The sequence below is a fragment of the Podospora pseudopauciseta genome (assembly GCF_035222475.1).
Source record: "Podospora pseudopauciseta strain CBS 411.78 chromosome 7 map unlocalized CBS411.78m_7.2, whole genome shotgun sequence".
Classification (NCBI taxonomy): Eukaryota; Fungi; Ascomycota; class Sordariomycetes; order Sordariales; family Podosporaceae; genus Podospora; species Podospora pseudopauciseta.
Window position 1 is genome coordinate 10230 of NW_026946668.1, and position 25526 is coordinate 35755.

General features: G+C 46.3%; 9 protein-coding genes and 1 non-coding gene across 10 annotated transcripts; 4 read left to right on the top strand and 6 right to left on the bottom strand.

Annotated features, from left to right (window-relative positions):
* Positions 1–5964: 5964 nt before the first annotated feature.
* On the top strand, positions 5965–7348 carry QC763_705040 (uncharacterized protein; the record flags this gene model as incomplete). Its single annotated transcript, XM_062915510.1, has 2 exons — positions 5965–6184; positions 6261–7348. The coding sequence occupies exons 1-2, from the start codon at positions 6172–6174 to the stop codon at positions 7346–7348; spliced, it is 1101 nt and encodes a 366-aa protein (XP_062761066.1). The 5' UTR covers positions 5965–6171.
* Positions 7349–9015: 1667 nt separating this feature from the next.
* QC763_705050 (uncharacterized protein) lies at positions 9016–9501 on the top strand (the record flags this gene model as incomplete). Its single annotated transcript, XM_062915511.1, has 1 exon — positions 9016–9501. The coding sequence occupies one exon, from the start codon at positions 9016–9018 to the stop codon at positions 9499–9501; it is 486 nt and encodes a 161-aa protein (XP_062761067.1).
* A 479-nt stretch (positions 9502–9980) lies between these two features.
* QC763_0113020 lies at positions 9981–10061 on the top strand. The gene has a single exon. It is a non-coding gene; the product is annotated as a tRNA-Ser (tRNA).
* A 493-nt stretch (positions 10062–10554) lies between these two features.
* Positions 10555–11671, bottom strand: QC763_001335 (uncharacterized protein; the record flags this gene model as incomplete). The annotated part of the gene is made up of 2 exons (XM_062905256.1): positions 10555–10893; positions 10959–11671. 2 exons carry the CDS (start codon positions 11669–11671, stop codon positions 10749–10751), a joined length of 858 nt encoding a protein of 285 aa, XP_062761068.1. The 3' UTR covers positions 10555–10748.
* A 275-nt stretch (positions 11672–11946) lies between these two features.
* Positions 11947–13490, bottom strand: QC763_001330 (uncharacterized protein; the record flags this gene model as incomplete). Its single annotated transcript, XM_062905254.1, has 2 exons — positions 11947–12046; positions 12097–13490. 2 exons carry the CDS (start codon positions 13488–13490, stop codon positions 11947–11949), a joined length of 1494 nt encoding a protein of 497 aa, XP_062761069.1.
* A 1080-nt stretch (positions 13491–14570) lies between these two features.
* Positions 14571–15641, bottom strand: QC763_001340 (uncharacterized protein; the record flags this gene model as incomplete). Its single annotated transcript, XM_062905257.1, has 1 exon — positions 14571–15641. The coding sequence occupies one exon, from the start codon at positions 15639–15641 to the stop codon at positions 14571–14573; it is 1071 nt and encodes a 356-aa protein (XP_062761070.1).
* Positions 15642–16922: 1281 nt separating this feature from the next.
* On the bottom strand, positions 16923–19453 carry QC763_001350 (uncharacterized protein; the record flags this gene model as incomplete). The annotated part of the gene is made up of 3 exons (XM_062905258.1): positions 18669–19453; positions 17260–18604; positions 16923–17182 (listed from the first exon to the last, which is right to left on the bottom strand). The coding sequence occupies exons 1-3, from the start codon at positions 19086–19088 to the stop codon at positions 16923–16925; spliced, it is 2025 nt and encodes a 674-aa protein (XP_062761071.1). The 5' UTR covers positions 19089–19453.
* Positions 19454–19546: 93 nt separating this feature from the next.
* On the bottom strand, positions 19547–21787 carry QC763_001360 (uncharacterized protein). Its single transcript, XM_062905259.1, has 3 exons — positions 21393–21787; positions 21193–21334; positions 19547–21134 (listed from the first exon to the last, which is right to left on the bottom strand). Exons 1-3 carry the CDS (start codon positions 21730–21732, stop codon positions 20144–20146), a joined length of 1473 nt encoding a protein of 490 aa, XP_062761072.1. The 5' UTR covers positions 21733–21787; the 3' UTR covers positions 19547–20143.
* An 820-nt stretch (positions 21788–22607) lies between these two features.
* Positions 22608–23675, top strand: QC763_001370 (uncharacterized protein; the record flags this gene model as incomplete). The annotated part of the gene is made up of 1 exon (XM_062905260.1): positions 22608–23675. The coding sequence occupies one exon, from the start codon at positions 22608–22610 to the stop codon at positions 23673–23675; it is 1068 nt and encodes a 355-aa protein (XP_062761073.1).
* A 105-nt stretch (positions 23676–23780) lies between these two features.
* QC763_001380 (uncharacterized protein) lies at positions 23781–25462 on the bottom strand (the record flags this gene model as incomplete). The annotated part of the gene is made up of 4 exons (XM_062905261.1): positions 23781–24060; positions 24125–24413; positions 24490–24682; positions 24739–25462. The coding sequence occupies 4 exons, from the start codon at positions 25460–25462 to the stop codon at positions 23962–23964; spliced, it is 1305 nt and encodes a 434-aa protein (XP_062761074.1). The 3' UTR covers positions 23781–23961.
* Between the last annotated feature and the right edge of the window lie 64 nt (positions 25463–25526).

Genomic DNA, 25526 nt, shown 5'->3' on the forward strand with positions numbered 1-25526 from the left:
TTCTTCGAAAAGAAAGCTACCGGATATAGCTTACCGTTATCGTTTCGCTGCCCTAGTTATTTATTAATCGTATAGTTTAATATATTCGCTTTAACCTTAAATAGTTAATTAGGATTTAGTAATTTAAATATTAAGTTCTTTAAAATAGTCTTTTTTAGCTTTTAAAAAGTTTACTCCTTTTCCTGCCTTTACCGGAATTCTACGTCCTTTTTAATTAAATAATTAAATAGCCTCGTAATACCTATATAGCTCCGGATAAATATCTGATAGAAATTTATAAACTTTAAAAATTCCTTAACGTATATCTATAATTACGGCGTAGGCTAGTCTTTAACTACTATAATTTTCCTCGGTTCTATACGTACTTTATTTAACGATATTAGATATCCTAGGTATACTATTTTTTATACGTAAAACTTACTCTTCTCTTTATTAATTAAAAGTCTAGCTCCGTATAGCGCGTCGAGTATCTCTTGTACGTACTACTTATACTCCTTTAGAGTATATAAATAAATAAAAATATCGTCGAGATAGTATATTACTATTTTATTAAGGTACTTCCGTATTATATAGTTAACGAGAAATTAGAATGTTATAGGCGTATTAATTAGCCTAAATAGTATTACGAGATACTCGAAATAACTATAGGATATACGAAATACTATTTTTTATTTATTTCTTTCTTTAATCCGTATATAGGCGTACCCGATAGGTATATTTAAACGTATAAAGTATCGCGCCCTTACTAATTAACTCCGTAATTTAGATATTAATAGTAGCGGATAATTATTTTTTACCGTTTCGTTATTTAGTTAGCGGTAATTTATATATAATCGTAAGTTACTATCCTTCTTCGGTATAAAAAATACGGGATATTCTATTAGTAATATAAACTTTTTAATATACCTTCTCTTTAGATTTTCGTTTAAATACTTCCGTAACTCCTTACTCTATTTATCGTTAATATAATAAACTTTAAATAACTGTAATTTAGTTTTTTCTTTTAACTTAATTTTATAGTTCTACGGTCCTTACTTTAGAAACTCCTTTAAGTATTTAGCTATAAAAGTTAAGTATCCTTAATATTCTATTAGTATTACTTTTTTCTTACCTTTTTTTACATTATTATAATAAATATATTTATTAACCTCCGATATTTTTATTAATATCGTTAACTTTATTTCTTCGATCTTACTACCTATATCGATAAAATATATTATTATTTCCTATATTCCTTATAGTAGTACCGTAGAGGGTACTTATCCTATACTTTACTCCGTACGTATTTCTAATTTTCTATTATTAATTAGATACTTTTAAAGCTTTCTTAGTCGTAAGTAACTACCGTCCCTCCAATCGATATTTAGGTTATAGTCTTTATACTATAGTTACTTTAGGATTATATCTTTCGAAGGTCCTATATTTATAATATCGAATATAATTAATATTATTTTTTTTTAACTATAATATTTAAGAGTAATATCTCTCTATAGACCTTTTACGTAGGAAATAATTTTTATATAACGATCTATTCCTTTTTTTTTTTTATAGTATACGGGCCTAGTATACGAACTATAGCGAAATTAAGTTTATCTTTATATTACTATCTATTAATATTATTACCTAAAAATCTTTTTAGTACGTAGTAACCTAAAGGTATTTATTTTTCTTACTTCCTTTTTATACGGTAGCGACCTTATTAATAAATGCCGGGTTATTATTTTATATCTTTACTTTACGCTAATACTTTTAAAAATACTATTTATAATCCGTTAAAGGTTAACGGCCTCCGCGAAGGGCCGCAAGTCGTTTTCTAAACGGTTATATCGTTTAAAAGCGTCCTTTTACTTTAAGTTAATTAATAATATAAAGTTTTTTAACTATACCCGCTTAACTTCTTTTTATTTTCCGTCTTTAGTATTTTCTTATATTTACGCCTAATAACGGTTTTTTTACTTAATTTTAAGCGTCTTAGTTTAATAATATTACTTAACCTTTTCCTATAAATATATAGTGTAATTTAGGCTTAAATACTATTTTAGTATTACTTCCTCCTACAAATATATATTATTATTTATATTCTAACCGTTTATATATTCGATATAGTACCTTATATATTTTAATACGATTTATATAATTTAAAGGTTACTCTTTAGTTTAACCGGATTTTAAACCTTTTATAAAATATAGTTATTTAGGTTCTTCTATTAGACTTTTTTTTACCGGGCTATAGTCCTTTTAACTAACTATAATTTACTTTCTTTACTTATTTTATATATTAACTAGTAGCCGTATAGCGATTTACTTTAATAGTACTTTATATATCTATATATAATATATTAAAACTAAAATACTTTTTAATATTTCGGATATTTAAAATAAAACTATATTATATTTCCTTTATAAAGTATATATTATATAAGTATTAGTATATCTTTTAATAACTTCGCGATCCTAATATTAATAACCTTTTTACTTTTTTAATATTTTTTTTAGCTTTTATATAAAAGCTTTATAGGCTATAATATATCTTATAAAATAGTAATTCTATATTTATTATATTACTTCTTTAATATCGTTTACCTAATAGGTTTTTACGTAAGACCCTTACCTTTAGCGACTTCCGTAATAACTTCTGTAATAATCTATATTATTTAATTCCGTAAGGCCTATATTTAAAAATCCTTTTCCTTATACTTCGCCTTTAGCTTTTTTAGTATTTCCTTTATTTCCTAAAACTTTATATTTTCTTATTTAATATATTAATTAAAATTTTTTTTAAAGCTTACCGCTCTACTTTATTAATACCCGATAGTTATTACTTTTATAACTTTTAATCTTTTTAATATAGTAATAAATATAATTTCTTTTTTTTATCCAAGCCGTTTAAATACCTTATAGTCTTTTTTAAAGTATCCTACCTTACCGTAATTAAAATACTTAAAGTTATTTTTACCTTAACTTCGGCTTTACGGCCTTTACTATTATATAGTATCGACGTTTATCGGTCCCGAGTATATAGTACTAAAGTAGTTAGTACTAAGGTATCTCCGCTTACGTTTATCGTTAAAGCGATTACCGTTAAAGTATTTTCTATAGTTATTACCGTAGTTACCCTTACCGTTACCTCCTTTCTTTTCTATATAATATTCGAATTACCGATTATCGATCTATATAACTATAATAATATACTTATTAATAGTATCGGGCCTTATTTCTTTATATAATTTATTTTTTACCTTATCCTTAAAGCTATAATAAAAAAGCTATATTAACTTTTTATCGTTAATAATATTACGTAGGTTATTAATTTTAAATTAAATTACGTAATTAGTTACCGAGCGCGTTTAATATAGACTTAAGAGTTTACTTTACGCGCGCTTTACTTTATCGTACTCCCTAAATACTTCTTTAAGCTTAGCTTTAAAAGTACGATAATTCTCGAAGTATTTTATAATAATTTTTTTCTAATTCTCCGGCTCTTACTTATAATAATCGTTAAGGATAAGCTCGAACTACGTAAAAGCCTTATCTTTAAGCCTAGTAACCGTAAAGATTACTTTCGATTCTTTATTAATAAACTAATTTAAATATTAATAAAAATAGATTTTAAATTAAATTAAAAACTTTTTAAGCTTTACTTTTTCTCCTTTATAGCGTTCCGGTACCGGAAGCTTGATAGTCGATTTAAACGTAACCGAGATAACGAAAATCTACTTCTAGGTCTATTAAACCTCGTCTTCGAGCTTTTTAAAACGCTTAATAACCTACTTTACAGTAAAAGGTATAGGTTTAGCGGAAGGTCCTTCGGCGCCTAGGCTAGGCGGGACGCTTCTTATTTAAACGTTTTTAGGTCCGGCTATAATAGTAAAAAAACGCTTTTAACTTATTTATAATAGAGTTAAAGTAAGTATATAACGTATAACGGACCCCTATTTAGAACCTCTAAAAGGGATATTAGTTAAAGGCACTTCTAAATAATTTTAGTTCGGTATAGCTAAATAGTATATAATAAGATATTTCGACGTAAATACTAAATACCGTAAATATAATTTAAATTATATATTACGGAACTATCTATTTACGCTAGCCAATTCTTCCGTATATATAGTCCTTACGCTAAGCCTAGCACTATTCTAGATCGATTAACTCGACCCTCGATCCTATCGATACTATTACCTTTAAAGTTAGCTCTTCTGGATCGATCCTCGATTCTACTAATCCTGTCCTAATTGGTCCTTACTTATGTACTAACGATTGGTCCGTAATGCGCTCTGCGCCCTACTAGGTATTAAGCCGTAATAACTAGCTTTATATTAAAAGGCTAATAAATAGCTTCTATATTAATATTAATATATATCTTTCCCGTATAATAATATTTAAACTAATAAATATATAGGAGATATAATAAGTAATTTCGGCTTTACTATTAGCCGATATTAAATATATTTCCGGTAAAGTAAAGGGGCTAAAGTACTAGTTTGTCCGAGCTATATAAATATAGTTTTAATTAAAAACCGTAGGTTAATAGCTACTTCTCCCTATATTATTTATACTAGTAAGCCTAATAGGGAGCCGTTTAAGGATTATCGTACGATAAATAAGTATTAAAGTAATACCTATAATAACTGTAAATAGAAATATTATAGGAATAAATATAGCTTCTATACCGCTAATTAAAGCGGTATTAGAACTATAAAGGAGAGTAAGGGAAGTAAGGGAGCTGCGGAGGGGAGCTAAAAGCTAGTAATTATTAATAACTCTAACGATTAAATAAATCGTATAATAATATATATATTTTTTTTATTAACCGTAAAAAATATATTTATTATCTATATAGTAATATACCCGATACTATTTAATATAGGTTATTTAAATAACTATAATAATACCTCCGTTATTTATTTTAATAAGAAAAATCTTATCGGATCGTATAATTTATTTTTATATTCCCTAACCTTACTTTACTATCTACGCGTATTAATAATATATTTATACCTAACTTTATATTTATTATACATAATTCTACATTACTTGTACAATAATATACTTAATACTATTTTATATAAGTCGTTTAGACTATTTTAATAATACCTCTTTCGTTTATTTTAATAAGAAAAATATTATCGGATCGTATAGCTTAGTATTATATTATTTAACTTTACTTTATAATATACGCGTATTACTAATACACTTATATTAATCTTTATATCTATTATATATAATTCTATATTATTTATATAATAATATACTCGATATTATTTTATATAGGTCGTTTAGAATATTATAATAATACCTTTCTCGTTTATTTCAATAAGAAAAATATTATCGGATTATATAACTTATTATTATATTATTTAACTTTACTTTATAATATACGCGCATTACTAATATACCTATACTAACCTTTACACCTAACTTAATATTATAATATACTATTCCACACCGTTCATACAACAATGGACTATATACCATTCTGTGCAGCTCATTCAGGCGATTCCAATAATAGTTTTATTTTCTATTTTAATAGGAAAAATCTCATCGGATTGTACAACTGAATTCTTTAACGGATCCTACCCCTATTTCTAAAGTAGGGTATTTTTTTTGGTGCCCTTTTCAACGGATTGTACTACAATCCATCGGAGAATAACTGATTGGGTGGGGCTGGAAGCGCAGGACCGTGATCACGAAGTTACGGTTGCCACAAACAGCCTTCCTATCATCCTCACCAATCAACATCATTTGAAAAACGCACAGTATTTTCCAGTCTGCACTAACTGGACTGGTAACAACTATATCATCGCTGCGTCCGCGGAAAACCCTAACCCGCAAGATCCACCGCGTGCGCTGATTCACCAATCACAGCTAAGCTAATTGTCAGCCTCTCTCTCTCAGCAACAACCTGCGTTGACAGGACAAAGAATTGGCTGGCTCCTGATTGGTTCATGGGCCATTATCCATGATTGCTCTCTATCTTGCAAAGATAATATATTGAACACATATTTGTCGTCACACCATTTCGAGGGTGGTGGCACTGTGGAGTGGAAAGACAACCTTCCGACTTTCTCGGGGAAAACGATCATTCCTTGGCACTGCGACTTATACACAGGACCCATCATCCCGGTCCAACGTCTCAACACGACTCGCCACTTGATCTGCTGCGATATCCTGATGTCTCAAATTGGTAAGATATGCATTTATTATTTTATCTTTCTCACACCAAACCGACCCATGAGCAGTGCTGACGACTTGCAGGCCAGTCAGATTGAACCTCTCACCAACCGCTGACAGTCGACCACAATTCACAACAATTGCAAAGATGTCGCACAGTTACTCGACATTCGATTGTAGCTCTCCTTCTCTGTCACAGCAAAACACAGCAACCATGCCGCATGACCTTGAGGCCGCGCCCCTCCTTCCTCCGCCAACAGCTCCCAAGCCGCCACCAAGCATGAAATCAGCCTTCGTTCTCCCTTCAGCAACACGTTTCTTAGCAGATTTCACCCTCGGGTTTGCGGATGGGCTCACCGTCCCTTTTGCTCTGACTGCTGGTCTTTCCAGTCTGGGAAGCTCTGATACTGTCATCTATGCTGGCGCCGCCGAGATTTGCGCCGGCAGTCTTAGCATGGGCATCGGTGGCTTCCTCGCAGCAAAGGGTGAATGGTCTCAATCACAAGTACAGATACCAGCCCAATCAGCCTTAGTAGATCAATTCGATGCCGACGTAGAGATCGACACCGAAACCGAAACCATCGTCTCAGGCTATCACGACACCGAGAACGATGATTTATTAGAGGGATACTTAGCGCCTCTGGAGCTCTCGCCGAAACTACAAGATGAGATCAGGTCGCATGTGGCCAAATGCCCCGGCATTTTGAGGGAGTTGGAACAGCAGCAAAGGCGATATCGGAGTCGCCATGGTTGCTTAGAAACAGGCAGCTTGAGTGAGAAGGAAGTCGAAGCAAAGAGAGCTGCACCATCGCCCATCCTCGTGGGACTTTCAGTGTCACTGGGGTATCTTTTAGGCGGGCTGCTACCATTGTTCCCCTATTTCTTTGTGGAACATGTGCAGGAGGGCCTCAGGTGGAGTTTTGCGGTTTGCCTGCTAGCGCTGTTCCTATTTGGCCTTTTGAAAGATTATTTCCTCAATAGTCAGCAATCAAAGGACCAGACTGGGGCCGGGTGGATCGGGACAAGCGGACAGAAAAAGCACAGGATAGTTTTGGGAATGAAGTGGTTGGATCTGAAAAGAAGCTTGTGGGAGGGAATCCAAATGGCCCTCATGGGTGGCATTGCCGCAATCGCGGCTGTGTTATGCGTCAAGTTTTTTGAAGGTATGGGCGTTTAGGAAAATTCGCATAGAAAGAAAAGGCATGGTAGTGGCGTTCGGGGGGAACAGGACGAACTTGTGATATTACTGCTTGGCCAATCTTAGATGTGATGAGATATGTACTTTTATGAGAAGACCCAAGAATAAGATGGCATGAGAATACACATTCCAGGGATGTCTACTTAAAAATTGTTTAGGAGCCTTTTACGGATACCCAAGGTCGACTTAGACTTGCTGGCAAACACCCAGGCCTACCTCTCCACTGCACGTCATCTACCTTGATCAAGAGACTCAAAATCGGACCAAAATTAGGCCGATGCTAAAACCAAGACACGCAACTGGCTGTAGTGGTGTAACTATGGTACAAGGCCAATAGCAATCCTTAGGATACCTGAACTAGCCAACGACCTGTCAAAGCTTTTCAGATAGTTGACCCGAAAATATAGCTTTGCCGATGCATGATGAGCTGGCCTTACGATGATTGGTGTTAAGGGTTTTGGATATATTTGTGGGCGAAGACAGAATTAACCACGATAACCCTCCCTCCCTCAGGTGAGTATCACCAGCTCTCACTCATCACCAGTTCTGTGTGCAAAGTGTGCTACTAGGACTACCAGGTGGAAGTTGTCGTTTTTAAATTCAGAGAACCGGTTCGAGGTATCGGTGTTTCCTTGAAAGCTCCCCTGAGTAAAGTATTCCCGCGCATTAAACTTAAGGAAATGATTTACTGCCGAGGCACCCATCCCTCATAGTTAGGTTGGTCACACAACTTCAAGCTTGGCGTGATGATGCAGGTAATTTGGCCACCTTCAGACCTTAGATGCAAGCCATTAAGCCCTGAGATTGGCTGATAACATTCTGCAGGCTTCTCAGGCAGGAAGTCTGCTGTTGCCCGAGAAAGGTTGGATAGCAAATAGAAAGCCAGCCCATTCAGTTCTTGTGTTCTTTCAGTTCCACTGAGACAGTTGTGTTACCCAAGCCACCTGCCTGGATGCCCGCAATCATCAGGAAAAGAACATGCGCGTAAATGTCCGCAACGCAACTGAGCGCCCTTTCCGTGTTTGACCGGCGGATACGATCGGATGGTGACAGATGGCGTCCAGATTGACTTGAATCCGCGCAGTTACATCTGCAGAAGGCGCACTTGGCGGAGAAAATAGAGCTGTCAAGAATGCCACTCCGAAGGGCAGCTGCAGCCTAATCCCGGGCTCGATGGGTAAGGTGTCCAGCAGTCAGCCCGCCAATGTCCCACCCCACCACGATACTCAATAAGTATGCGGTAAGATGGGTGGCCTAGATCTGGTGACCCTGCTCTGGGACACGGGTCAGTCCTTGGCACCTCTTGACTGAGTTCATGCCCCGCCCCCATCATCCCCACGTCCTCTCGATTTTCTCATGCTGCGCTACGTAACCGTAGTGTGAGCGAAGAGGGAGGCTCTGCAAGAGGGGAATGGCGCTTTACCTTAAATACCCAAGGTGCCCCCGGCTGGCCAGGTGTACTAAAGTGGAATCCTTTTGTGCTCCATTCTCGTGGCATACACCAACGTCCAATGGCTGACAAGTCTTCCTCCTTACCTCCCGCCCTTGAGCTTCGAGAGGCAAGAGTCATCACCCAAATAATTACACGTGCTTTTACAACAGTCACTACATTGGTCACCCTAGGAGACCCGACGGCTGTTGCTGATATGGTTCTGCCAACCGAGGAGCCCCTCCCACCCCCCGCTCCTGCTGCTGCCCCTGCTGCCACTCTCCCACCGGCGCCATCTTCGGGCACTCTTTCCCCTGGACAACTGGGCGCTTTGCTTGGGTCAGTCTTGGGTTTTGCTTTTCTGGTTCTGGGCCTATGCTGTTGTCTTTCCTGTCATCGTCGACGCCAACGGCAGGGGCGTGTCATTGTTTATGACAGAGGCAGCGACAACAGTGAGAGTGAACGCGAAGTCACAAGGGAATATTATACCTCGACACGGGACTGGAACCGACTGAGGGGCCCAGGAGGCCTCGGATTTGCGAACGCTGAAGGCATGATGGGCGATGCAGGAGGCATGGCAACCCGAACCAATGTTGGCTTTACCACGGTCCCACCGCCTGTCAGATTTCCGCCCACACCGAGGTATACTCCTTATCGGCAATCCAGATGGCCACAAATCAGCGGAGTGAGGAGGTTTCCATGATGGCTGGTAAATAATTCACTGAATGTTGCCATGAAGCAGGCAACCATGTAGCCTGAGTGAGAGGCGGACACTGGGTATTGGGGTTAATCTGGCAGGTATGCTTTCATAGTCAAATAGCTGGCCCTGGATTTTGCAGACGAGTAACACCGGAAAGGCATCCACACTCGTCTCAGGAGCATGGAATTCCAGTTTACCTTGGCTATATAGTGTTTGCATTCCTCCATAAAATACTCTAATACCAGATAAAGCACACCATACTATACCTGAACTTTCTGAATCATTACACAGAATTATAATGTTGGTCTAGACAGATGAATAAATGGTCGCTGAACTCTCTAGAACTAACTTTAAACAGTTCCATTTCCATGATGGTAGCTGGGAATCAAACAAATCCAATAAACAGAAGCAAAAAAAACAATGTAGTACCTGGCATATAGCTAGATGTAGATAGAAAAAGTGCATCTATCATCCAAAAAGAACGTCGCCTGCAGGATTCGAACCTACGCTTCCGAAGAAACGGCCTTAGCAGGGCCGCGCGTTAACCACTCCGCCAAAGCGACATTGCAAATGTTTGTTATTTACTAACTGAAAAAGTTCGCCTACTATTACCATATGATTCCAAGGTAGGAGGTAATCGCCTATAGAGGTACTTAGCACATGTCTAGGAGCACAGATGGAACCGATATTAGATTTGGAAGTTTAAGTGATAGAGTCCTGAAAGACAAAGAATTATCTACGAGAACCTAGAGCACTAGCAAACAAACCACTGCAGCTGAATCATCTGTGAGTATTGCCGTAAACCAGCCTCTGTACAAAGCATATACCTTAACTAAGACGAAAACGTAAGTCCAGCTCTTATATAATGACCCCGGTTAGAACAAAGCGAGCGGTTATCTTGGGTGTAAGCTGAGACCGAGAGATCTAGCCTCAAGTTCTCTGAAACGGGAAAGCGCTATAATCTTGCAAATGGCAAGGCCTCTTCACTGAGTTTCTTCTGTCTGATTTTGCACTGTTATACCTGCAAGGTTTAACTGCACGAGAACAACATAGGTTCTTCCATACATGATAAATTATATTCGTTAGGACCTTTCTATAAGGTACATCCGATCGTCACTACTCTTTTCTGGTTGCTTTCCCTCCCAATCATAGGCAGGGGTGACTCCTTGTGGTCACTCATTCCCTACCACCTATTCGACCTACCGGGCAGCTGACAGCAAAACTACTGTCATACTTGACTGCTGGATGATCTATTTGTGTTGACACCAGACATCAATCTGACCCCCACTAGCTTTCTTCATTGCTTGATGAATTCTCCGATCATCACACCCCCGCGGAGTATGAAACTCAACGGTCACACCGCCTAATCCCTGCTCTCCACTGCGCACGCATGTCCTGCATTTTCCCATTTTTGTTAGCTTTGTGTTTCTAAGTAAGGTAGGCATGGGGATATGCGATACCAATCTGTCGTGGGCCTGCACTTTTTGAAGGACTTGAGCGCTACATGGACCGATTGCCCACAATGCATCCCGTTGTATTTGTTGTCATGATCGTAGCCGATTGACCACTTTCGCTGTGTATGAAGCTTCCCAGCCTTTCGGGTACATGTTGCAACCCTGCCCCCGAGGCTGTTAGGTTCGGGCTCGAACACGGTACCACGGGCGCAAACCACGTTTCTCTCTACACCAAGGCTTGGATATGTCTCGGTGTACATGTGCACTTCGACAGGGTCGACGCGGATGGACGGGCTGTCGCGCTCCTTGGAAATGTCTTTGACATTGCTCTGGTGGAGGAGGAGTCGCTCAGAATCGAGATGTTCGTTCGGGCTGGGTGTCAGGTAGATGTCGTCTGCCCAGTCGGGAATCACCGTCTTGTGGAGTTGAATGTTGCCTGGTTCCGCACTCCGGCGCCTTTGGGAACCCGAAATGTGTTCACTGTCCTCGCGAAAATTAGGGACAGAGGTCGCCAGGGCCACTGTGGTAAGTGTGAGAAGGGAGAGAGCATGCATTGTTTCAGGTCGGTGGCCTGCGTGGGGAGGAATGTTTTTCAGGTATGTCGTGATGTAACGTGTTCTGCAAGATATCGAGGTGTGAGGCAACGCAAAAAGAAACGAAAGAAAATGGAAGAGCACAGGCGAAAAACCTGAGGCAAAATATTGTGCGCTGGGTGTCATCCACTGAACCCAAAGGCAAAACAAACTTCAATCAAAGGGCCCCGGGCGGAGATGGTGGCGTCTTGTAGCTTGCGAGGTTATTACGGTGCCACAACCGGCATCTCTGGGATGGGAACGAGATCAACCCGATAAGGTTGCTCGTCTCCTGAAGAAGAGTATCAGAAATCTACTGTTTCAAGTCAGGATTCCAGAAGTGTATCCCGAACTGAGTAGTGATGCGCTAGACTACATGTGAAAAGAATCATCGCCTTTATCTCAGTACTAGCTCATGCCATCTAACTGGACGCAATCAGTCTCTCCATTTCATCAGGATCCTTGATGGCTGTGGTAAGATTTTGTGTCCCCGTCTTGGTGATGACGATATTGTCCTCGATGCTGGCATAGGTTAGCAATGGCTGCGAAGGAGGAGCGTTGGGGTGACATACCGTACACCGCCCACATCCCAATACCTGTCCAGAACTGGACGGTTAATGTACTGAGAGTGCTTGGGGTCATTGAGGAAGGGTTCGATGATGAAGTTACAGAAGTAAAGACCCGGCTCAACCGTGATGACACTTCCGGCCGGTAGAGTCCCTCTCACCCTGAGGTAGCGGAACATGGTGTCCTTGTCGGCATAGTTGGCATTGCCGCCAGTATCGTGTGTGTCCATGCCGAGATAGTGTCCCAGCCCATGGGGGAAGAAGGCGACACTTGTACGGCTCTCCAGGATGGCCTCCTTGTCACCTTTCAAGATGCCAAGCTCCAACAGCCCATCAATGGCAATCTTGTGGGCCAAGGTGTGGACATCATCCCACACAACACCTTCCTTCAGTGCAGCAATGCATTCAAGCTGCATTTTGAGGACGATGTCGTAGATGGCCCTGCTCTCCGTGGTGAATTTGCCATTAATGGGAAATGTTCTCGTGATATCGGAAGCATAGCAGTTCCACTCGCCGCCGGCATCCAACAAGAGGTTCAGTTTGCCATCCAAAGGGGCATTGTTGGCAACGTAATGGAGCGTCGCAGCAGCCCGACCAGCGGCAACGATGCTGTGATATGCCTGATCACGGGCCCCATTGGAGATGCACTCTGCTAGGAACACGGCTTCGAGCTCGCGCTCATTCTTGACGTGCTTGACCTTCTTCATGACCGACTCATGGGCCCTGCTGCTTATCTGGTTGGCTTTGCCGATCATGGCAATCTCGTACTCGTCCTTGACCACACGGGTGACCTCAATGGCCTCCTTCAAAATGGAAAAGTTTTTGTGGTCAAACTCGAGAAAGGTGACCTTCTCGGAGACTTGGTTGGGGATGGCATAAAGCGTGGCGTTGTCTTTGGAGGCACCGACATGGGCAAGTGTTGCGTTGATTTCGTTTGTGTATTTGACTTCGTCCACGTCCCAGTGGCTGAGGGCCTCCTCGGCGGAGACAGGAAGACCAGACCAAATGACGCTTTCGGGATCAACGGGTGGGATGAATAGTGTTGTCTTGGACGAGTCCATGTCATGGATGACGTATGAATCGGCAAGGGGGCATCCGGTGAGGTAGTAGAAATAGCGACGCTGTCGGAAGTGCTCCTCGCTATCGTTGTCTTCAATCATCTTGGTGGCACGGCCCTCGAGGTACAATACACCTGTAGCGTTCGGAATTTTGTCGCGAATGTAGTCGCTCACGCGCTTCGCGTGCTGCTTCGCGGGGTATTTCCCCTGCAGGATCTTATTGTAGTCCATCGCGACGGCGATGTCACGGTTGTCGAAACGGCGTGTTGGAAACGTGAACGGGAGACGTGCTTTCGAACTTCTTATCGTCGAGGCCAGAACTCGGAGGCCTGACTGTAGCATGGAAGATGTGGATGCGGTAGAAGAGGGCGTGGACGGTTGCTTTGATCCCAACCTCTGTCTGTCTAGGACCTTGCGACTGGAGGCCAGAGCTCCAGTCCTGCCCCTCCATCAGTGCGGGGCAGGTGTCTATTGAATCAGTGGGGTGGCCGAGAGTATCCACGGCGCTAGAAGCCCAGCTACCACGCCAAAGAACAACAGGTACGGTTTGTTTCGGCAATTGCACAACGGTTACTTGGCAAAGAATGTCAACCTCGAATACCTTAAACCCTGGCACTCCTGGCCAGGGGTTTGGCTACGTCGGTAATGGATGCGGTTGCGTTGCCTCCTGATGACTTCCCAGCAATAGACACCATGTGTGAAGATCTCGGTATCGAAGCCCCTCGCGTCTTGGTGATTTCACAGGAAATAGTCAAGGTTTCAGTGCACTCGATATAGACATGCTTAGATTGGGCATACACACAGTGAAGTGAAGATGTACTGCATAGCGCCGAGACTTTTCTGTTAACCCTTCTTTTATTCGACACCCTTCCGATGATTGCGTTCATCGCGCCTCCAGCATGACCCTTTTCTGTCATTTCGCCTGTGCTCTGTCCTGTCGAGAACTTCGCATGGCTACAACAGCACCAGGTTTTCCTGACTGTGCCCCTGCCGTACAGGCCCACCCGCAGTTATGGTCGTCACAGAAAAGGCTTGATCGTACTTCGCAGGCCGCACTAATAGTCGGACTTGGGGTTATTCCTTGAAAGATACCGCAATTGTCCACATCCGCTATCGTCAACAGCAGCGAGGGTGGCCGTGGGGTTGCAAGAGGGAGAGCTCCAGAAAAGGATGCGCCACTCTACCGCTGGAGAGTTCACCTCATGGTGTCAAGGTGATATAGCCGTCCACCAGGCCTGGCTGGCTCTGTTGCACTGGACAAGCGACACCGTGATGTCTACCCACTCAAACAGGTGGATGATCTTTCACCGGTTAGGAAAAGCCTGACCGTGGGAAACAGGACTCTCCAGCCCAGTGTCGGAGCAGGTGGGTTAAAATTGATGCTGACAAACAATTCATCCGATTGATTACTTTTGTAGACGTTCAAGTTGACACAGCGTGCTCCCTCCTCGGCTTTGGCGGCTTTGCAAATTGCAAAACCGTCATGTCCTCCTCCATCAACTCATCATGCAGATTCCAGCAGTCGGTTCCTCTTCTGAGCATCTCCCAATGTTTGCTCAACGACTCATAGGTCACAACCAACTCGAACCCCGTAAGAAAGCAGAAGCTGATTTCCAGCCTCGCCAATTCTGCTTCACTGACACCACCGACCTTTGCCACTTTTCCGTGTGCGTAGCTCAAGTCCTCCAGGGCCTTCATGGCCACTCTCAATCCCGCTAGCAACAGACGATGAGCATTCCTCTTAGTTATGGCAATGGCTCGCTCCAGCACGGCCAAACGATGTATGTATAAGGATGTGGCTAGATAGACGGCGGTAGACATGGGGCAGAAACGGTGTATTCGGAGGAGATACTCGGTAATAGATATCGGTGGCGGGAGGCGAGAGTAAAATTTGCGAGTGATGGCGCTATGTTGGAGATTGAGCGGCTGCGAGTTCTCACCAACGACAATATATGGAGCAAGGGGCTGTTCTGCTCTTGACGCCTGTGTCGGGTAAGGCGCCCGCAGCTGGACGCCGTCGATGGATTGGGCACCGTCGGGTACGGGAACGGACGCGGCCTTCGCGTCCGAATGCAGCGGAGACCGACCGGGCCGGGGGGAGGGCCGTGGAGAGTTTGCTGCGCTTCGTTGCTGAGCAAGACGGGCCAAATTCTTGTCTGAATTGGACCGCACGATACTCTTCTTCTCTGCTTCCATACCTCGCATGTGCGGCATGGTGGGGCTTCTCGGTGGTGGCGTGGGCGGGATGTCTCCCGTCATATTCACGAGCGCCTCGATGCCCGCGCTGAGCATTCTGAGAGCAGCGACGGGCGCAATTTTGTAGATATCGTCGACCTGTGCGGCAAGAGTAGGCGAGGCATCGCTTTCTGGGCTCGGGATGAAGCGCAAGTTGGGGTCGGCTGAGGGAACAGGCGGTGGTGGCGGAGATGGGACGGCACTGGTGTCGCTGCCGGCTTCGTGAGAGGCATCGGCCGATTTGTCGCAGTCTGTCATTTCGAGGGGACCTGCGAGCCCTTCGTGGCTTTAGATGGAAGCCGAGAAACGGCAAAGAGTGCAAATTGGTTGGTGGTTGGATGGGCAAAGGCTACTTATGCCTTGGTACCCGATATCCTTGCGCCACAAGAAAGAGCACGTCGGAGTCTGTAGGCGCCGGCGTGGAATAAAAACAGTTCAAGGCCACCAAGGTGGCTTTCTGGTTTTGCGTACTTGAAAAGACAGCGCCGCAGCCAACCTCATGATCTCGCATTCAGGGTCCAGACAAGGTAGGTAAGTTGCTCAGGGTCTCGTGGTCTCGTGCATTCAAGAGATCTCGTTTGCCGCAGATAGTGGGTCAGTGCCCGGCGGAAGGGGCAAATCAGCGGATGGGTCTGAGAAACTGCCCCGGATGTGAAGAGAACGGTCGGCAGCGGGCGCACCTAGGAGAGGTATCTGGTGATAGCTAGGAGGGCGTAAATGGTATGTTACAGAAAGCTGATATATATGAAAAACTTCAACCTCCGTCTGATGAAGTGAAGAAGAGAACAAGACGTCTGCGACCGGGCCGTTGCCGTTGACGGGTACAATGGAATCAGGTTGCGGATTCGAGGTGCGGATTGTGGGGTGAAAGCCGTTGGCAATTTTCAGGGTCGCTGGTTGGTACAAAAGGACCCCTCCTGGTCTGTGCGCCATGCAATTCGCCTGATGACACGGAAACGCGATGGGAGCTTCACATATACAAACCACCATCTACCACCAACCGATCCAGCACACCTATGACATCCTGCCAGCAGATCTGCAACAAACGACATCACTCCTCTCAGCCCCCTCCAGGCAATTCGAGCTCGAATATCACACGATATGTAATATAACGCGGTGGCGACAGCCGCAAATTCCCATCATCGCCAGCCCCGCCGCCTATCGTGCTTCATTGTGGCACGTCACAGATGGATGCATCTTTGTCCAACGAAAGCCATGACCTGAGATTGAACAATACTGGGCCGACGACATGCAGCTTCAATGCAACCCTCCCACTGACACTCAGAGTACAGTCTTGGCATGGTGGCATGCCAAATCGTGGTACCTCTGGAATGGTTGTGGGATGCTGCCTCGGGCTCTCGAACTCTGCATCACCTGTACGTCAGAAACACAGCGAAGCAAAAGTCACGTCTGTCAACGAGAATTTTCCAGTAGCAACCTTCCTGAAATTTCCGACTGCCCGCTTCCTTCCACATATCGTGGTAGCCGACTCAATGGCCGCCTACACGCCTATACGCCTACATACGGCTAAAATCATTCTCAGCATCCAGAGGCAACTTTGCAGTCGACAACAGCTGTTTGCCCATTCTGCACTGCCTGGATAGCCCTCTTTAGAACATCCACCAAGTCGGCTGCTTGGTCAACCCTCTCAGCAAAAACGTCCCCTCCAGCTGCTGCTTTGGCAATGCCAGCATAGTCCGGAGAAGGGTTGAACGCTATGTGGATATCGTCATTGGTCGCACCAGCGCCCAGGCCGTCGGGATGGACCAACAATAACGACCTGCGTGGCGCGTTCCAGCCTAGATGTGTACGTTCACGTCAGTCAGAGCCCGAGGAGGGCTTGGCCTTCAAGCAGCCAGGAGTCCAGTCCACTTACCCTTGTTGTTCAACACAATGGTCAGAATGGGAATGTTGTAACGCTTTGCAATCCAATACACGCTGCCGGGAACCGAGAACAAAAACGACCCATCGCCGACAATCTGCACCACAAACTTGCCATGCTCGTGGCCCTGAAGTTTGGCCTCATGGTCCGACGCAAGCTTAACTCCAAGAGCACCACCACCAGACCACCCCAACCCCCCACCACCGCAGTTGATCCACTGTCCGGGTTTTGTTGGCTGAATGTTGTCGTGGACGAATAGGGTGTTGGTGACGGCCTCAACGGCCCAGATTGTGTCTTCTGGGCACAACTCTCGCAACTTGGAACACAGGTGACCGGTCCCAAACTCACCATTGTCAAGAGGTCTCGCTCGCGACGCAATACCGTCAATCCGCTCCCTGTACGACGTTTGCAATGCGGTCCACCTTTGCTCACTGGCCCCGCCTGCCAACTTGGCTCTTAGGCTTTCATCTGATTGCAGTGCCGCCAGGATCTGATCCACAGATGCCATGGCGTCGGCTCGATACCGTGCCTGCGCCTTGATGTAAAAGAGAGGCATCACTTGTTTGAGGGGGTCGACGTCGATATGGAAGATCTTGGCGTCCGATCGTGGTTTACACTGGGTGGGAATCCAGGGAACGTCGCAGTCCAGAACGATGATGGTGTCCGCGGTCTGGATTGCCTCCTCATTGCCGTACCGCAATCCCAGCCATGCCGGATGGTCTGCTGGGAAACACATGTCGCTGCCACCCGTGTCCAGCACTCGAAGGCCTTTGACAGTGTTTGCCAGCTCCACCAACTTTGCCGGCATATCTGGGTTTCTTCCGGCATATCCAGTAATCAATAGCGGCCTTTCTGCACTGGCCAAGGCTTCTGCGATCTTGCTCACGGCCGACCCAGGTAGCCCGCCTAGCTCAACTGGATCCCATTCGTCTTGCTGGATGCTGTACGGCTCAATCTCCTGTTCCATCACCTCTCTCGATCCACAAAGATACACGGGACCCTGCGGCGCCGATTTGGCAAACTGCAGCGCCCGGTTGACCATTTGCTTCACGTTTACTCCCGTCTTCAACTCAGCTGAATACCGACAATACTGAGCGACAATCTGCTTTTGGTCTGGCACATCTTGAATCCAATGGATGAACTCGGTCCGCGAACCGCGCAGCTCGCCTTCCTGCGTGATGGGCGAGATGCCAGCGAAAACGAGGATAGGAGCACGACCAGCGCTGGCATTGTGGACGGCTGCACCGAGACCCTGGGTGCCCACGTCGACGTGGACGATGACGGCCTGCGGCTTGTTGGTCAGGCGCGCATAACCATCAGCCATCGACATGGCCACCATCTGGTTATGGTGTCAGCGAAGGGTCACACATCACCCCCTAGTGCCACGATGTACGCAGACCTACCTCATTGGGACACGTGATAATCCGAGGAAACTGGCCCTTCTTCTCACAGGCACCCTTGACCATGGCCTCGATGATGCTCGGATGGTCGGAGCCCAGATTGACAAACACATGGGTGACTCCGGCATCCCATAGCGCCTCGAAGAACGCAAATGATGTCGTGTACATTTTGGGATCGATGGCTACAGTCGATGACCACTTCTGCTGTATGTTCCAACTTAGAGAGGATGAGATCAGTGCAGACCTTTGCCTGTTGACGGAAGCGGTACAAGTCCTCCTGGAAGTTGTTGTGCCATGGACTGATTTCTGCGAAGAGGAGGCGAACCTGCAATAACCCAAACGAGTAACGCTCACCCCAGACCTGGCTGCAGGAAAAGCCTGGAATGCCCTCTGGCGCGGGGTTGCACGGAGCAATGGCGGCATCGCGGCAGTTCGAGTGGATGGTGGGGTCACCCCGGAGGTGGGGAAGATCGTTGTCTGGGTTGTGGTAATGTTGATCCGCCTCCGCTATTCCCGCCTTTTGGTGTCGGCTGGGTTGGAAAACCGGTCCTTGATGTGTCGGGTCTCAGGGCGGAAGTTCGCGGTATCCAGATCTCGGGGGTCGTTTTCCAGGTGACTGTGGCTTCGAGAAGCTTTCTCGAAGACCTTTGTTTCCAAACCCCTGAACAAGGATCCGGTTTGATGTTCCAGTAGTCGGAGTCAAAAGACAAAGAAAGCGCACTCGCCGATGGGCTATTTATTGTCTCCATTCTGCCCGATACGCCCTTCTGTTGGCGCACTTGTGTTGCTCAGGGCGTGGCGCGGGTATGGGGTGTCTCGGCTTAAGCCCCGAGCTTCTTTGGCACCCACTTGCACCCATGACGTCCATCCGTCTTATCAAGTGACCAAACCATGAAGCCGCTCTTTCGGTTTTCTGTTTGCTCGAGGATCCTGTTACATAACATAGATCCCTCATACTGATGTCCATTTAATGTTCCTATCTTTGGTAGGCTACATGTTTACCCTTGATAATCCGTTGAGCTTTGGTACCGTCCCCGCTTTCCGAGGTCAAGCTGCACCGCTCGGTCGATCTAGCATGACTTAACCTCATCCTTTCTCCAACCCTCGAAACATCACACATTCATGATGGCCGGTCTTCAGAACAAACTTTTTTGACAAATAATCCCAACCATGAGTGAGCTTCATTCGTGGTTCATAGAATACCTAGATCTGGGGGTTTGACGAAACAATACATGAAGATGTGCCAAGGGCTATCAAAGCAGTGGTGTCGATCGCCGAAAGGCCCACTCTGAGCCGTTGCTTGCCGCTCCCTCTGTTCCGTCCCACCCAAGCCAGCCGCAACCGGCGGAGGCCGGTGCCGGAATGCGGGGAAGTGGGGCCGGCCGACTTGCATGATGGAGAAAGTTTTCCTGCTTGGGTTAACGTCTGATAACAGTCACGGTCCGATGGACCACAACTGGGATGCAGTTGGCGACGTTTTACTCGAGATAGAAGGTCGCTTGTTCTTGGTCTGTTGTGCTGCTCGCCGCCGAAACCACCAACGTTCCACCTGCTTGCAAGCGTAAATACTGGCCTCCTGCATCGGACGCCTCGAGAGAAATCCCGGATCCGTTGGCCAGTCCAGAGCGCCTGTTGAAGCTCGCTGATGCCTTGCTTGCTGCGGTGTTCAGATTCCGACCTGCTTCAAACTGAACCTGGCTTCCATTCAACCGGCGAAGGTAGACCCCTGGATTACTCGTGGACTCCAAGCTGATGGTGCCATTACCCGACAACCCGGGATTGACAATGCGGAACTGAGTATCTTCCAGGGCGACCGAGCCGCTCGGCACGCTGTTCCCAGTGTAAAATCTGAGGAACAGTCCAGATGGGACGGCCGACCTCAGTCTGACCGGCGTATTTCCATCCGGCACCGGGATGCCAAAGTCCGGTGTTCCGTCGGCCTTCCAATACACCTTTTGCACCCTCGTCCGCCGATTGGGGTCGTTGAGCGGGTCTCCGTTGATATCCTTGTAACCCCTGTCATGGTATACCATCAAGTCACTCTTTCCATCCTCTGATAGCGTGAAGCTGTTGTGTCCTGGACCCCATTGTTTCGTGTTGGCGTTGCTCACAAAGACGGGCGTCCTGCTCTTTGTCCACGATGCTGGGTTCATGAGATTGGCAGTTGCGGACGCGCTTAAAAGGCCCATGCAATAGTTGTGATCCGTGGCTGAGGCGGAGTAGGTCATGAAGATTCTGCCATTCCGTTGGATGACGGACGCTCCCTCATTGACTTTGTACCCTATCCGTTCCCAGGCGAGGTCGGGATGAGAGATGGCGACGGCGGTGCCCCGGATAGTCCATGGGTTCTGCAGAGGTGCGATGAAGAGAGATGAGTTCTCGCCGGACCGGGACGGGTCTTGCTGGGCCCAGACAAGATAACGCGTGGAGTTGACGGTGAAGGTTGTTGCGTCGAGCGAGAAGGTGTCCCTGCGATTCATCAATTCATCTGTTTCAAAGAGAAGCAACAAAGATCATCATGGCTCACCAGTTGGTCTTGATAATCCCCTTTTCGATCCATGTTGATGTCAGGGGGTTAGCACCAGACGCTTCAAGAACGTAAGCTCGAATGCGCCATTCATTTGCTACACCCAAAGCGACGTAGATATACCATTTTCCGTCGATGAAGTCTAGGGGGACCCTCACTGGTAAGTGTATATTCTGATCCTTGACTAGTGCGCGACATACGTATCTCGGGTGCCCAGACCTGACCACTTCCAACACCAGACGACTTCCTCCTCCAAACTGTAGTCTCCGCTGCATCACCCAGAGCCTGGATGGACTGAGCACGACGGAGGATGATCCTATCAAAGGCAGGAACTGTGGCGGTGAAGTAGTACCATCCATCCGTGTGTTTAAAAATGTGGGGGTCGGCTCGTTGGTTAGCCAGTGTGTTTACATAGCTGACTGCGGGCGACGAAGTGGTAGTCGATGAAGCCTGGGCTGTTACTGGGGCGGCTAGCAATAGAAAGGACGAAAAGGCGATCAACGACGCCACGATGCCGCTTCGCTTCCAAAAAAGCCTCATATCGTACTTCGTTTACTTGGAAGCGGTCGCAGTTTGAGACACATGATAGATAGCCATGGTCTGCAGGAGCAGATGGCTCTTTCAAATAGCCTTCAGTTGCACGACATGAAGAGATACCTTGACGGAAAGGCAATTCCCCGGTCTCTCCAATGATCATCCGCATTGTAACAGTTACACATACACTCTTCGCCGTCGGTTGAATGGGTAGAAGAAGGTATATTGGCAGTGATGCCGAGAATATAGTACCTACGAGCCCTGGCTTGAACATTGACGCGCACCAATGAACGATGGAGTGGGATCAGAGTTACATTGCTTTCAAGGTACCCCAGCCTTTTGGGCCATCAGGCAAGTAGATCCGTTGCACCATCAAATGACCGATTGGGGCGCCACTACCTTAACTATGATTTCTCATCAACTATAGGCGGAATTAATTTGTGTAGTTGTTCTCGGCTACTTCCCTTATTGACCAGATCGGTACCTTGCCTTTTGCCAGCACTGTTGAACCTGGCAAGGTTACATTCATGCCCGACTTTTGCGATCATGGTTGATATCAGGTAGGAAACCCGAACTTCGGAATCAGATGAGGAGGCTGCATAGCACTAGAGTGAGACTGGGTATATTATATTGCATGCTGATTCTCAAGGGCGGGATTGTATTTAATGTTCAGCCTTGGCGATCATAGCTCAAGTTGTATTGCTAGCGAACCAAGTATTTGCCACGAATGTTAAGCTTGACCCCGGTCTATATTTTGGCTTCCAAACATTCTTTCTTAAAAGACTGTCCGCTTTCGAAGTCGACGAAAGGCTCAGTTCGTCAGCTTCTTTCGCCGCCAGCCCCGTGTCTAGATAGGTACCTTTCTACAACAGCTAGGCAGCATGCGCCCTTCCGTTCTCTTCGCCTGTTTATGGGCCTCTGCTACTGCTCTTCCTTCTTCCCTGCCAGCTGGGCCAGATGTCTCCATTGTCCAGTTGTCAAACCAACCTCCCAGTGACCTGCCCACAACATGGCAGTGGACCTCCACTGGACCTCTTGTCGGCCCCAAGAACGACGGTCGCGGGATCGCCGGAATCAAAGACCCAACTATCATCCTGATCAACGGAACCCACCACGTATTTGCTTCTACCGCTCAGTCCGCTGGCTACAACCTGGTTTACTTTACCTTTGCCGGCTGGGCCGATGCGCCTAATGCCACTTTTTACTACCTGGATCAAGCCCCTCTTGGGACCGGTTATCGTGCAGCTCCTCAGGTCTTTTGGTTCGCGCCTCACAAACTCTGGTATCTCGTTTACCAGAACGGAAACGCTGCGTACTCCACAAACCCAGACATCAACAATCCCAAGGGCTGGACTGCTCCCAAGGTCTTCTATCCAGATGGGATGCCCAAGATTATCGAACAAAACATTGGGGACGGGTACTGGGTTGACATGTGGGTCATCTGTGATTCGGCAAGCTGTCATCTGTTTTCATCAGACGACAATGGGCAGCTCTACCGATCTGAAACCAGCCTTGAACAATTTCCCAACGGCATGAGCCAACCCGTAATTGCCATGCAGGACAATCGCAACGACCTTTTTGAGGCAGCGTGTGTGTATTCGCTTCCCAATGGCAAATATTTGCTGCTGGTCGAAGCCATTGGAACCGACGGTCACCGGTGGTTCAGGTCTTGGACGGCAGATTCCATCAGGGGGCCATGGCAGGGGCTGGCCAACACGGAGCAAAACCCATGGGCAAGAAGCAACAACGTTCAGTTCGATGGGGATGTCTGGACGAAAAGCATCAGTCACGGGGAGATCATCAGGGACGGGACGGTGGACGAGAAGTTGCTGATTGATCCATGTAATATCCGGTTCATGTACCAAGGGATGGATCCAAGTGCCGGTGGGGAGTACAATGCATTGCCATGGAGGTTGGGCTTTATCACACACAACAACCCTGCTTGTTAGGAGGGCATGGCAGGCCAAAGATAGATCTCGCCCTGTTGCATGATTAGATGGAAGAGCCATTTGTTCCATAGACACATATCCAACAAGTCAGAGCTCTGGGGATGAAGGCAAACCAACAGAACAACCCCCCGCAACATTTAACTCATCCACGCATGAGACTGTATGAAACTACATACGTGTATCTACAATTATTTTGTGAAGTAGGTAACTACCCACCATATGTCCAGTCCAAGTCCAATGGTCATCCACTATTTCCGAGCAATGTCATTGAAAGCTTATGTGCAGCTTAAGCTGATCCTAACACAGTGTCCTTCACAATCGCCAAAAACTGCTCAATATCACTCAAGAATGCCTCGGGGGCTTGCAGTGCCGCAAAGTGGCCGCCCTGTTTTGCATTTGTCGCAAGTCAGCACTCCTCACACCAACTGCGGCCTGTTGTTGCGACATACCTTTTCATGAACTCCATAGAATACCAAATTTGGGAACAGCTCTCTAGCCCAAGATTCAGGAAGCGTGGCAATCTCCACCGGGAAGCACGAGTAGCCCATGGGTTTTGTCAACGAAGGGTTGTATGGCGGAAGCTCACCGCCAACAACGCTAGTCAGTTCGGAATACGCCCACATTGACCGGGCATACGAGTTGGTCAACCAATAGTACGAGACAAACGAGAGAATGGTGTCGATAGATGGGAATGGGGAGTGTCTGTTGTCGGACCATTCAATCAACTTTTCACCCATCCTTGTGTGTCGAGATGTGTTAGCAAAAGCAAAGCAGGCCGATGAAGCAGCATATTTTTTGGGGGTCATGTTCGTACCAGGCTAGCATTGCAACTGGGTTGGTCTGAAGCACCAGGGAAATGGTCGAAGGGCGGGTTCCATGCTCGACAGCGTAGGCGTTACCGGTGGTGGCCCAAGCCGCAGCGTAGTCCACCTTTGCTTGTTCTTCGGCCGAGATATTCAGATGAGCGACGGAGGCTTGCTGTTGGGATGTCATGAAAAACATGTTTACTTTTTTTTGCTCATTAGTACGGTACGCCAGGGGAGGGCTCATAGGGGACACAAACAATGGTAAGCCTTGCACTCGTCATGATGACTCAGCACCTGTGACAGGAAGCTGCCAACATCTCCTCCCTGTGCCACGTATCCATTGAAGCCCAATTGAACCATGAGAGAGTTGATGGCCTCGCCCGCGGTTGCCATGGTCAACTCCTTGGTCTCCTCGGGGCGGAAACTGAGGCCGTAATCAGGGATGGACGGGACAACAACGTGGTAGGGGAGAGTGTCGGCGGTGTACTTCTCCACCAAAAGTTCCATGACTGGGAGAAACTCCATCCAGGACCCGGGCCAGCCATGGAGAAGAGTGATGGGGACGGCATCCTCACGCTTGGAGAACAAGGCGGCAAAGTGGAGGTCGAAAACCTGTCCGTCTGACGGGAGAGTGACGTTGATGCGGAAGTTGGGGAACTTGTTTTGTTGTTCCTCGTGCGCGCGCCAGTCAAATTCGGAGAGCCAGATTTGCTGGGCATCGAGAAGCCAGGAGCGGGAAACCCCGTACCTTCCATTGACAGGGTCCGCGTGGGTATTGTAATACTGAGGCACAGCGATGTTGGCCTGGTCGACTTGGGCCGAGAGGCGATGGATATCTCTCATAGAAACGTTGAGTGAGAAGGGTGTCGGCTGGGTCAGGATTCCCGGTGGGAGAATCCCAAACGAAGAGAGGTTGAGAGCCATTTTGTTGGTAGTGCCTGTTGGCTTGCTGGATGATTGTGGGTGATCAGTGAGGTCCATCCTGGATTTCGAGAGGGGATCGTGAGATTTATTTGAACTGGCGGGATAGGATATCCACAACGTC